General features: G+C 47.9%; 1 protein-coding gene across 1 annotated transcript in view; it reads right to left on the bottom strand.

Annotated features, from left to right (window-relative positions):
• ASAP1 (ArfGAP with SH3 domain, ankyrin repeat and PH domain 1) overlaps window positions 1-13,926 on the bottom strand; it is a 311,506-nt gene that overhangs the window by 58,132 nt on the left and 239,448 nt on the right. The window contains exons 13-14 of the mRNA XM_042780911.1: window positions 4,312-4,399; window positions 800-848 (exon numbers count right to left, since the gene is read on the bottom strand). Of these exons, the coding sequence (XP_042636845.1) occupies window positions 800-848; window positions 4,312-4,399 (137 nt within the window). The remainder of the gene's footprint in view (window positions 1-799; window positions 849-4,311; window positions 4,400-13,926) is intronic.

Here is a 13,926-nt window from a genome sequence, read left to right as displayed (position 1 = left end):
CAGTTCTTCCCACTGCACCTGGGTCCCTATAACCGAGCCATGTCCACCCCAGTGAAAGGTTTTTGTCAATATTATTCACTTAGAAGCCAAGTTCCACTGTTCCTCTCCCGAGAACCAGCTGCTGAGTCGATTCTGACTCCTGGTGACCCCACGTGCGTGACGGCAGAGCTGGCCCCACAAACGCTTCAATGGCCTACTGTTAGAAGTAGATTGCTAGGCCTTTCTTCCAAGGTCCTCTGGGTGGACTTGAGCCACCAACCTTTTGATTAGCATTCGGGTGCATCAACTATTCGGACCACCTAGCCACTCCCCTCTCACAAAAACAACTGAGTTTTGGCCACGAAATACCAAGTAAGCCCCTCTGCTGTGAAGCCAGCAGGGAATGCCTAGCTCAGTCAAGCACAGGTCTTGCCCTCAAGAAACTGTTGGTCTCCAGACATGACCTAGAGAGCCAGAGGACCGTGGGAGCCCAGAGGAGGTAGCAGGTGTGAGGCTTGAGCAGGGTGGTGGAGAAAGCACTGGAGTTCACTGCACAGAGAAGAGCAACGTGGGATGGCCCAGAGGTGAGAGGGAGCCCACGAGGCTGCCACAGCCGTGCCCGGGTGAGAGGGAGCCCATGAGGCTGTCACAATCCTGCCCAGCTGGCAGCCCAGAGGTGAGAGGAAGCCTGCAGGGGTGTGGTGGCGGTGGTGCACGCACTGCAGCTGTGCCTAGTGACAAATGGAAGCACCTAAGGGATGTCATCCCGAGAGGCATGATTCCAACTCAAGGCATCGTGCCGTATTTCACAACTACTTACGCCACGTAATCCTGCTCATCTTCTGCCTGAAAGTGGTACGTCCGATTATCTAAGATACAAAAAAGAGAGAGAGAAGTGAAACCTTAGAAGGCAGAGCACACTCAGGTATAATGCATGTTTTAAAGTTCCCAGAAAAAAAAACACAGTAAATGCAACTGAATACTCTTTCCTGTTTACACCACTTTGCTTTAGTGGCTACAACAGTCAGTCTCATTCTTCTGAAGAGCAAGAACAATACCATGAACAACTGTGAACACCTGTAAACATCTGGCACCTCATTTAGAAAAAAGAAATCAACAACAAAGGCAGGAAGTCCTACCTGAACAAAACAGACTTCAGAAAGAAACCGGAGCATGTTACCTGCCAATTTGGTATTTGTGCTTTCATTCTCAATCCACATTATACTGTTTTCTTTAAAACAAATGAATCTCCCTTCCAGAAATCATTTATCCATGGGGCTCTGAGAGGGAACTGAGACCAGCAGCCCTCAAGCAGCCTGTGGGCGGGGTTGCTCTTTGGTTGGGGAGGGCGGGCTTGAGCTCTCGAAGGATGTCTTCAAGCTGGTAGCCGGTCAGAGAGGGAGGAGCCTGACTTGGATACTTCGTCAGGTGTATGCAGTGAATCTGTGAGAGCTGGAACTTGACCGGACTCCATTTTCTGTGGGTCTCACAAGTTTTCCATATTTGACAGAGTTCTGTTTTACCACTTTTTTATCTATTGGTGGAAAATATTTGAGTTTTGGATCTGTGACAGCTTTCTGCCTTACCCAGGTCGTAGCTTCGTCAGGCTTTAGTGTATAAGGAAAGCTCGCTCTTAAAATTCAGGAGGGCTACAGTGCTTCAGCGGAGCAGGCCCCAGGCCATCAGCTCAACACTGACAGCGTGACTGCTGCAGCCTAGGCTTTATCACACCCTCACCTCACTGACCGCGAGACAGACACGCACATGGTGAGGGACCCATACCCTCCCCTTCAAATGCTGGCTTGACCACTGTATGACCTTGTCACCCAGCCATGCTGAGTGTCAGCTTCCTCTTATGTAAAAAGAAACTGACAGAGCTTTTGTGAGGATTGGTGTTAATTACATAAAGCACCTGGCACGTATTCGTCGCCGCTGTCAGGTGCTGTCAAGCTGCCTCCGACTCATAGCAACCCCATGCACAGCAGAACGAAACTCCGCCCGGTCCTGAGCCAGCTCCATGACCTTTGCTACACTTGAGCCCACTGCCACCACCACCGTTGTCAATCCATCTCGTTGACGGCCTTCCCCTCTTCTGTCAACCCTCCACCTTAACAAGCAGGACATTCTTCTCCAGGGAGCGGTCCCTTCTGACAACATGACCAAAGCAGGTGAGACAAAGTCTGGCCATTCTCGCCTCCAAGGAGCATTCTGCCTGCACTTCCTCCAGGATAGACCTGTTAGTTCTTTTAGCAGTCCGCGGTACTTTCAGCATTCTTCACCAACACCACAGCCCAAAAGAATCAACTCTTCTTCAGTCTTCCTTATTCATTGTCCAGTTTTCACATGCATATGAGGCGACTGAAAATACCATGGCTTGTGTCAGGTGTACCTTAGTCCTCAAGGAGCCATCTTTGCTCTTCAGCACTTGAAAGAGGTCTTTTGCAGCCCATCTGCCTGGTGCTGTATGTCGTCTGATGTTCTGACTGTTGCTTCCATTGGCATCGACTGTAGATGCTCAATAACCAAGCTTCGAACGGGATCAGTCTGATTTATTCACGGCTGATGAAGCCACACCAGAATGGCCCTGCATTTTTAAAATGTGGGTCAACGAGGACACTAATTGGAACAGGAAAAACGACAGTTCACATCCTGCTAAAAACGTAACCTCCCTCTTAGAAAACAAGGGCAGCAAGCACACTGAACAGCAACCGAATCTCCTGATTGACTGAGTTGAGCAACAGGGCTTGCTCAAAACCAGTAGGTGACCGACGGCATTACTCTGAATGTGTGTGGCTCTCTACAATCCTGATAACCCAATCCCACACATCAGGTCCTAAAAGGGTTCACCATGCCTCTTCCAAGTCTCCCATTTCATAATTTCTCCCATTCCAAATCTCCCAAAGTTTAAAGATTTGGGTCTGTTCTGGTTTCATGGCATTGGCCAAGACCAAACTGGTTTGAAGCCCTGACAATAAACAACTATCATGTATAACCTGCAGTTCTCAAATGCAGGCATTTTTGGCTTTTCGAAGTTATACTGTAATTCCAATTTTCCTAAATATCTTGGTCATAAAAAACATGGGGAATCTGAACTTGAGTCAACACTAGAATCTAGAATGCAGCTGAGACTCCATCCCAGGAGTGTCAGGAATGATTCCATCATGTGTGCCAGGGCTTTTACTGGGCTTCCACTCACTCACTGCATCAGGACTCAAGGAGCAGGGTATTTTGGTGCTTCTACACACAGAGAGTTTTGGTTAGGTAGTGGTCAAAGCATTCGGCTGCTAACCAAAAGTCAGTGGCTCGATCCCACCGGCCACTCTGTGGGAAAGATGAGGCAGTCTGCTTCTGAAAAGATTTAGCCTCGGAAACCCCATGGGGCAGTTCTATCCTGTCCTGCAGGGTCACTGTGACTCAGAATCACCACGATTGAGGTGGGTTTGGTTTGGTTTTGGACACACAGCTCACGTACGCCAGCTGTCAGCCTGCCTTGCTGGGCTCTGACAGAGGAGGCAGCAAACTCAGGTCAATGCTGCAGAATTTCAGGGCATCTGTGGGACTCACTCTATTGGTACTGTTCCCCGTGCCCTTGACAAAAAGGTGTTTGGCTCAAGGTACAGGTGAGTAAGTACACTCCTGAGAGCAGAGCACGTGGGCAGCCAGCCTAGAGGAGGCAGCTCCCTCTACTGCAGACACTGTGGATCTAGGGTGGGGGTCATGATGTTCTCTCATGACCACCGAAAACGAGTTCTGAACCATGGCATGAAAGGGTGACAGAATGCAATGTCACCAGTTCATAAGGTCTGAGGGCCCTTCTGCTTGGAGCTGGGGAAATCATTTTGCTTTTAAAAGCCCAATTTTGCAGAGTTGTAACTCTGGAAACGAAGTGTGCAGAGAGAGCAGTATGCTCTAGTCCAGGTGTAGTCTGTGCTTTTTAACCACAGGTGCACATTAGGATCACCTGGAGCCTTTACACAAAATACCTGATCTCACACCAAAGACCGCGACATGGGAGATGTAGGAGAGAAGAGGGAACAGTTAGAAAAATCTCTCCAAGGGGCTAGAGCCGTGTACCCAGGCCAAGTGGGTTCAAGGTACAACCCTGCATTCTATTTCTTTCCTGGTCAAATCTGATCCTGCTGTGCCTTCCTACCTGCAGGGGGGTTCAGTGCTAATTCAGAGACCTGAGGGACGCAGGGAGAACAGAATGTGTCCAGGGCTCACTGTGAGGAGTCTTGCTGGGAAAGGCTGCAGCTCTAACACCCCCTGGACAGTGGAAACATGCAGGCATCAGAATCCACAGTAACTAGCTCTGAGAGGAGGAGGACTCACGTGATATCAGGTCAAAGGACTTCTTGTCCTCGGCATTTGGTTTCACCTGGCAGGTGAGAAGGTTCAATTTAGCTGGTTGCCTGTTAGACTAAAAAGAAAAAAAAAAAAAAAAGTTAGGACAGTACCACCCTCCTTCCTGCAAGTTCAGTGCCCTCCAGAGCTGGTGGTGATGTCATCAGCCTGCCTTCTGGTCACTGCTTGGCAACACAGGAACACACTGTTAGCAACACAGAAAAGAGACATCTAGACCTGTTCCAACTTAACTACAAGAAGTGCCAGGTCTGTAAGTTTCAAGCCGGCCAACTTGGTAAAGTGTTATTTACCCCAATGAAATCCTGAGTGTCATTAGAGGAGGAAAAATGTAGGTACCCTACTAAATGTCCTTTAACTACGTGTACATATCCTGGTGATTAATCAGAACAATCTACCTGGCTGTCAGTGGAGTATGTGCACATTCTACAGAAATGCCCCTTTCTGGAACTTATAGATACCAGGTACAAATGGTAAGCATTTTCCACACTGTGTCTTACTGTGGAATCAGCTGAGCCTTTTATTCAAAATGACCCCAGATACTTATTATCCCAGGCTTAGTATCCATCAACTTTGGGCGCAATGTGAAATTTGCAATACTTCTCTCAAAAGCACAAAGACAATTAGAACTTGCGAGGAACTGTTGCAGGAGTCCCAGTATCTGGACAGAGAAAAATTGTAATAAGGATTTTATACCAACACCAGCCAGTCCTTTGGTGACACACATACACAGAGACCTGTGGTACTCTGACAGCCATGCTAACCTAGGCTTTGCCATGCAATTGCTCTGGTCAGGACTCCTTCTTGCCCTCTTGTCTGCACCTGCCCAGGGCCACATGGCTGGCCAAGGCCGATACCCAAAGGCTGATACAGCTGCTTCCTGCAGGAGCTGGCAAAGGAGGGAGACAGCTGAACACCCTGCCAGGCCTTGTGTACACAGAAGCCTGCTGAAACGAGCAGTGGAAAACTTCAGTCAGGCCTGTATGCCGGTCTCCACTGAATCAGGATTCTGAAAATAACCAGGTCAGCAGCATTTCCACCAGAGGAACTGAAGTCTTTAGGGAGAACAGAGGGGAAGGGGTAGAGAGTCACACCAGTGAACTAGTCAACTCGTGGACACCAGAGATGGTGTGGGATTGAGACGATTTAATGACATTCTGCACACAAACTCTCAAAATGGGCACTTGATTTCCATTTACTTCTTTTGTTCTCTGGCCAGTTTTTGAGACCTCTTCCCCTGGCAATTTTAACGAGATTAAACCAAAAACCAAACCACTGCCATTAAGTCAATTCCAACTCACAGCAATCCTGTAGAATAGAGCAGAACCACCCCATAGGGTTTCCAAGGCTGTGAATCTTTATGGAAGCAGACTACTCCAACTCCGTCCCATGGAGCAGGTGGTGGATTTGAACCACCGAACTTTTGGTTAGCAGCCACATGCTTTTAACACTATGCCACCAGAGCTCCCTTCAATGAGATTGTTGTTGTTGTTGTTGTTGTTATGTGCCGTCGAGTCGGTTGGACCTATCTCTATTCCAAAGCAAACTGGGTGGGCGGGGAGAGGTGGGACCACAAGGGCTTTCACGTAGGGTGCATAGAACCCAGAAGTTCTTGTACATGAGTCCTACCCAAGAGGAACAGTGCTTGGGAACGGATTCTTGTTCCCAAACCCAGAATGGGAAGGCTGGAGTTTATGAGCCTCTGAATTCTTCTCAGAACAGACCTGGAGTTTCTAAAGGCCTCAGACACTATGACCAGCAGCTGCGGCCACAAACCAAGGCCCAGTCCACCGTGAAAAGAACCCCAGTCCTACATTTCATCTTTTTGGGTGTTGATGAAATCACCTTATTTTCCATATGAACGACAATGACATCTGATGGCCAGAGTGAGGTAGCAATGCCAGTTAACAGTGCAAACTGTCATTAAAAACAATCTTCCAATTTGGGATCCACATTTACAGATGGACATGGGAAAGCACAGACATCAGATGATTAAAGGGATGGGAAGTGGGAGCTCTGATATCGGTAATGATCGTGTCTAGTGCAGAGGAACAAAGGTGAGGGAGTGACTGATGGACTCTTACAGGGGGACGGCTGGCCCGCTGGTCTCCATCTGCCCACACGATGAGGAAACGTACTCACACTGCATTAGGAGATACGGGCCAGACGTAAGGAAGAAATTCCCAAGCTTAGGTTGATTATGCACAATAAGAGGTTTCAAGTTTCTTAACAGAGAGCAATGTGCATTTTAAAAAATTTAAAGAGTGTTTTAGACACCACTCAGACTTGAACACAGCAGAGAGTTAGCGAGATTTATTTTCCCCAAATCTATTTTTCTCTGCTGTCCCAGAATCACCCTACCCAGAAAGCACCCAAGCAAAGGACACATCTTAAAAATGAAACGCCACCACTCAAGCTCAGCAAGAACTGAATTCAGAAAGGTGAAGCAGCGCCACTCGCCTCTCATTTCTCGGCACTATTTCAAAGAGTTTCTGGAAGGCTCTTGATGAGGGTTTTGTAACAGATAAAGCCGTTCCATGATTGACTCACAACTTCCACGATGATGACATTCAGTATTCATTCCTTCAGAATTTGCCACATCAATGATGCATCTCACCTGACACAGGCACCTCTTGCTTATACACAGTGCTCCCCCTGCAATGAGCTGCCAGTGTGGCATCTGACAAATGACCTGTCATCCCAAACAGGGCTGAGGTGCAAAGCTCACACACTTTGTGCCTGGCTGAGTCTGGGAACACCAGTGATGGTACGTTCAATCAGAGCCCAAGAACGGGCGTGTCAGAAGGCATGGGAGTCACTGGAGCAGTAATTCCAGATGTCTGCACAACTTTCCAAAATCTCCAAGTGCTTTCTCAACAGTGAGCACTAACTTACAGGTATACTGATTGAAGAAGGTATAATCTCTCCCGGGATTTCAGCAGACTGAAATCAGAATAAGACTAAATGACATGTCCTGAACCACACTGCTGCAGACAGTTCAGAAAACTCTCTCGTATTGTTTAAGTACAGGACAGATACAAGGAAAAAATGGAGGGGGGGGGGAGGAAACCTAGGAAATAACTCCTTACTGAGGCCTTACCGCTGAGGACACCCATCACTCTCAGAATAAAACCTGTCTGTACATGGCCCCCCGGTACTGCTGCAGCCCGTGCCCAGGGCTCCCCTGGCTGGCGGGGAAAGACTGTGTGTGTGTGTGTGTGTGTGTGTGTGTCTGGGGGAGCGTGGTGGAATGACTGGCCTCACATCTGCCCGTGTGTGTGTGTGTGTTGGGGGGCGGTGGAACGACTGGCCTCACATCTGCCCGTGTGTGTGTGCGTGTGTGTTGGGGGGCGGTGGAACGACTGGCCTCACATCTGCCCGTGCACCCTTCCCAGATCTCCACACTCACTCTACTGGCCCCTCCTCAGACAGGGTATTTCCTGGCTCAACCACTCTCAGTACCTTTCCACCCCCTACACCATTCTGTATAACCTTCCTGACTCTTACTGCTACTATTTGCTTTTTGTCTTTTTACCCAGGTCTTTTCCCCCACTAAAACGTGCCTGGCATACAGCAGGCACTCAAACAATCCTCACCAAATGCATGAATGCCCTCCAGGAGCCTTACACATACTACCTTATGTACTACCTTCAAGGACAGTCATCTCAGTTTCCTGGACTAAAGAAATGGAGGCACAGAGGTCTCCCAGTAGAGGAGTGGCAGAGCCTGGAGCTGAACCTGGGTTTGAGTGGACCAAAGGCCCAACTCCTTCCTGTCTTGCTTCCACTGTGCAGTGCAGGCTTGCAAAGATGCCCATGCGCTAGCCCTCAGGGAGCAGCTAAATGCCCCAATCCAGAACACCTCCTTTGACAAGAGTAAGGTTTAGAAATGAATCAAAGGAAAGCTTTCAGAGATTAATTTGTATTTTATATAGTCTTAGGCTGTAGGTCATTTGAGTCTCCCCCAAATATGCACTCTCATAATTAATTAAAGGAGAAATTCCAGAAGCCACGTGAAATACCTAGTCATCCATTCATTCTACAGGTATTTACTAGGCCACCACCACATTCCGAACACATAGGAACCCTCGTGGTCTGTGCCAGCCCTTGAGCAGCTGTGGGAAGCAGAGTCGACCACCTACCTAGAACGGGCCTGGGGCAGGGGCCTGGGGCCTAAGTTTGAGACTGTGTGCACATGGACAACTTAGACATGTCTCTCCCGCGGCAGCCTCAACCCTCCAGCCAGGTCTTGGAGGAGGAAGAAGCATGAACAGGCAGACACGCATGCAGCACAGGGGAGTGAGGGATAGGTGTGCAAGGCGATACTGACTTGAGGCACTGAGAGCTAAGGGGCTTGCAGTCCCTGTCCAAGGAGCACTGGCAATCTGCTGAAGGAACTTAATCAAGGAGTGACAGTCAGAACAGACCCGGAACCTCAGAGGGCTCTTTATAAGGAGGGTGAGCTGGTGGAGACACTAGAGGCAGCTGAGAGAAGACAAAAAAACAAAATGGTGAGTGCCTGAACTGCACATGGTTGTGGTAGTGGGTGTGCAGGATAAACTGCCCACATGGAAGCTCCACGCAGCATGTGAGGTGCCCAGTCCTGGGACCGAGAGGGGAGCACAGAGATGGACACGGGAAGGCTCTCCTGGGCACCAACATCATCTTCGAAAGTTACGAGTGCTTCTCCTCCAAGTCCAGTTGCATCACTTTGCAAAAAGGCGTTTTATGGCTCTGGTCCCTGAAACTCAGAGGCCTATCCTTTCAGTGATTTCACTTTTCATTAAAATAATGCATATTTACCAAAGAAAAATTAGGAGCTAAGACACGTGCAAAGAAAATGCCTAATAGTACTTGTCAATTGCAGTTTTATGCCAAAGACAATCACTATTGATTTTAACAAGATGTGAGTGGTGTTTGAGTTTTAAAAAACATGGTTCAGGCTGTATACAGTGTTTTGTAAACCGCTGTCTTTCAAAGAACAATACACACAAACACGTTCCTTTCACTTACACACACACGCAGGGACTAAAGGGAAACCTATCCTGAAAATGTTTCCATTGGGGAGGCTCTAGCTAAGCCAGGTGAACAGTGATGAAGGTGTCAGCCCTCTGACATAGGCTGCCACTGCAAACAGAAAACGGCCGTTAGGCTAACAGCCCCAGCAATGTGTGCAGAAGTGCACCTAGGCAGGAAGAGTCAATTCTGACGAACGTTTCTGCATCTCCGGAAAGAAAAACACCACGTTTGTCCTCAGACAGCTTTGTGTGCAGCACAGTGCAGTGCTTTCTGCTCTGTTGGCAGAAAACAGCTGCTGTTGGAATTGGTGTTCAGAAAGGAAATGATTCCCCACTATCCTGCTGAATGGCTCTGGTTCCCACCAAGCAGTGAGCACGTTAATTATTTGGGAACTAACTTGACCAGCCAGGCTGAGGCCACTGTGGGCAAAGAGGTAAAACAAATAGTAAAACCGCCTGCTTCACACCCATGCTAGTATCAGGCAACGGCCGTTCAGACCATAATAGTCATGGGAAGGGTTTTGTACCATTAACATTTATTTAGACACCTACTATATGTCCTAGAAGGAGCTCTGGTGCCACAGTGGTTAAAGCAATCACGAGACTGGCGGTTTGAACCCACAAGCTACTCCATGGGATAAAGATGAGGCAGTCTGCTTCTACAAAGATCATAGCCTTGGAAACCCTATGGGGCAGTTCTACCCTGTCCTAGAGGGTAGCCATGGCTCAGAATCGACTCTATGCAGTGGGTGTGGATCTGTACGTGCCCTGGAGGGACAGATGTATCTAGCATGCAGCCAACAATCAAAACCAACCCCGGCAATAAGGTGGGTCCATGCTGAGCGCCCACCACCACAGAGCCCTCTTCTCATCTTCAAAACATCAGTGTCTTTTCAAACTATTGCCCTGTGGAAGGTATTCTGGTTTGTTTGGGGGCAGCTAACGATTTATACTGTCAGTACTCATTCATTTGACAGGCATTTATTGGACACCTCAGCTGCTCAAAAAAACCAAACTCACTGCCATCGAGTCAGCTCTGACTCACAGCTACCCCTCCTTGGGTTTCCGAGGTGATATCACTACGGAAAGCAGATTGCCCAGTCTTTCTTCTGAGGAGTGGCTGGTGGGTTTGAACCTCCAGCCTTCTGGTTAGCAGTCAAGTGCCTTATGCACTATGCCACCAGAGGTCCTAGGTTCTTAAATATTTAGTTCTCACAATAACCTCATGTATCCACTTACAGATGAGGAAACCAAGGGCCAAGAAGGTAAAGTGGACTGACCAACGTCTTACAGAAAGCGTAAGGCAGAGCTGAGTAATGCTCTTCCTAGAGCTTGTTTTTTCCCCACTAACCTGCCATTTCACCGTCCAGGCAAGTTCCAGGAATGGGCGGTCAGTGTAAACAGCATTCTTGTTTTGCCTTTTCTTGTTCTTTCACCCTTTAAATGGCAAGTCCCCATTTTTCCTCCCAGACTACTGAACATCCCTGTTGAGAAGCCCTGTTCTTGACATGTTCCAAAGTTACTACTCTTGTGGCAACTCCTTCACCCCTTCAGGCATCCCCAGGCAGCATGCGAGAGAAATAGAGGTCATGTAACTAAAAGAACTCATTCTAAAGCGGCAATGCCTTTGAATGCCCTTAACCCTCCTGGCCATTTTAATCATGGGACGGACTTGCAGTTGTCAGAATATGTGCACCTGCTGTAAGACAGATAAGAAGATGGAGATTTCCAGAAAATCTCTTACAGCAGTGAGAAATCTGTCACTCTACTTTGGGAGTGTGTTCTTCTCTGGACTCCACATGAATCAACACTACAATGTGGGCAGAAAAAGGTAAGCTCCCGACAAGGAACATGGCTAATGTTGCTACTGAATGTGCTGGATATTCATGTCCACAAACATTTACCAAGTACTTATTATTTGCCACTATGCAGACATTGGGCCGGTCCAGGGACAACTTCTAAACCCAGAGTTCCTATCTAACTGGTACCCTAACCAGAGTTCACACACCAAAAAACTCTCCCACTCAGGATAACTGCACAAAATGCATTCATCTGATGATTAAATACCTGAGCCACAGTCGTCTTTTTTTTCTTTTTACATTTTCCCAACAAAACAGACAATGAGTGGCTGAAAAATTTGTATCATACTTATATTATCTACATAAACAACAACAAAAAAACAAACCAAACCAAAAATACCCTCATCATTTGACAAATACATAGTATTGCCTTGTGCCAGGTACTTTTTTAAGTGTTTTACATGCATTTATTCATTTAATCACATATATTTATTCATTTAATCTTCACAACCATCCTAAAAGTATGTATCACTATTATTAACCCCATCAGACTGATGAGGAAACTCAGGTACGAGAAGGTAAGATCTGCCTTCAGGCCAACAGTTAGCGAACGGTAGGTGAAAGGAGGACGTTTTTAAGGACTGCATGGTTTCTTGTACTGGGAAGAGTAGGATGGGGATTAGGGTGAAAACCAAGTGACTTCAGACTGCAGGTCTTCTGTTGCATACTTTCACATTTGTAAAACCGATTTGTCTTTCATCCTTACTCCTTAAGAACCAGTCACATTTACTGTACCCAAATGGCCACACTTACAAGTTTGCGGACTCTACACTAAGAAGATTTCACTCACTCCTCCTAGGATTACTGAGTTACGCTGAAGCATGAAGAATGCCCAGCAGGTGTATCAGACCCCAAGGGAGAGGGCGACCCTGGGCTCAGCCCCTCCAGCTGGAAGGGCTGTGGTTTCAATCTGGAGTCTCGTTTATATCTGAATTCTTCAATTTCACCCTACCTTTTCCATCTTGGGAGCTCTGGTGGTGTAGTGCCTAAGGCACTTGACTGTTAACCAGAAGGCTGGCAGTTCAAACCCACCAAAGCTCCTTGGAAGGAAGGTTGGAATCTACTTCTGTAGTGATACCATCTTGGAAACCTAAGGAGGGGTCGCTATGAGTCGAATCTGACTCCACAGCAGGGAGTTTGTTTTTTTTTATTCCATGTAAGAAGCAAGTTCCTTGCAAGGGTCTTCAGTCCCTGATCGACCCAAAAAAGCTGGGGGGAAAAAAAACAAACTCACTGCCGTCAACTCAATTCACCTCACAGCAACCCCTCCTTGGGTTTTCGAGGTAGTATCTCTATGGAAGTAGATTGCCTAACCTTCCTCCCAAGGAATGGCTGGTAGGTTTGAACCATCAGCCTTCTGGTTAGCAGTCAAATGCCTTAGGCACTATGCCACCAGCTCAAAAGCAGGAGAGATTTACCTGGCAGTCCTTCGGGTCCTAAGCTGTGACCCCTCATTACTGCAGAGGATTAGCACTCTAGTTAGACCCCCTGTGGAGAATGTGCATTCCCACCTTGGATATACTGGATCAGAACCACATTTTATTTTAACAAGCTCCCCTGGTGACTGTCTTGTTAAAATGTGGATCCTGAGTCAGTGTATCTAGGGTGGACTTTCAGCAGAGAGTAAACTGGGATGAAGGGTTCCAAGTCCTGTCAGCAGGAATGGAGGCTGCAATGCTTGCTGTACTTGAAGCCTGAGTGTCTGCTACAAACCACCTGGCTTTCAAGGAGCCATCCTCTGGGAACCGAAGGCTCCTGTTAGTTCTGAATGTCTGGGACAATGCTCTTCTAAATTAGCAGAATGCTGCAATGTATTCAGACGACTGGTAGACTGAGAAAAAACACAGTTCCGAGGCTATCACACCCAGGTCTGAGTCCGGACTCACCATCCACTACTGGAGCCTCCAGCCAGTGCCTCAGGCCTTCTGAGTCTCAAGTCTGCTCATCTTAAGAGGAGAGAACGACATCATCCTTGCTGTGAGACTCCCTCAGGGCAACACCCTGTGTACAGAGGGCAGCAGCCCAGGCACTGGAATCCAACCTCTTGGGTGTTAACTGTGGCTCCTGCGCTGACTGGATGCTGGAAGAGCGTTACACTCTTTACCTTCAAAAGGGAGAGCACAGCTACTACCCACCGCGTGTCATGAAGGGGAAACGGGAAAGCACGGGAAAGGGGCCTCGCATGTAGCGAGTGCTCAGTCTCTGTTAGCTCCTATTTTTATAATCACTAATTATTTCCCAACATCTCCTCTAGTGGTGTCCACACAGGTGATACACAAAACTGTTAGGAACTTACCTCCAGACTAAGGCAGCACCCTTGCTAAAATGCAAACACCTGTGGGAGAGTTTCCCTTCACACTACTAAGGTTCAAAGTGAACACCTGATCCTCTCTAACATCCAAGTTAGGAGTAAATAGAACAGGGCGTGGGCCCTGGCAGGGAGACGCATGAGGTGAGCAGAGAGGCACAAGGCAGAGGACAGGCAAGTGGAGGGGTGTCCCAGCAGAAAGGAAGCAGAGAGGTGGCGAAAGGCAACGGTCACTAGCCTCACCTATGATGCCATTTTCCTCTCCGGGCATTCAGGGTATCAAGCCCAACCTTGGAAGAGGTTTAAACCGGCCCCCTGCACTGATGTTACGGCGACTTTCCCTACCTACATGGATCTTCAGTGAGAACAGAGGAAAAGAAGACTTCCAACCGGCCAAGTTC

The sequence above is a fragment of the Orycteropus afer genome, unplaced genomic scaffold, assembly GCF_000298275.1.
Source record: "Orycteropus afer afer isolate SDZICR_OR568_19922 unplaced genomic scaffold, OryAfe1.0 scaffold00069, whole genome shotgun sequence".
Taxonomy (NCBI): Eukaryota; Metazoa; Chordata; class Mammalia; order Tubulidentata; family Orycteropodidae; genus Orycteropus; species Orycteropus afer.
Note: the sequence above shows the minus strand (reverse complement) of the source record. Positions and strands in the feature narration are given on the sequence as shown.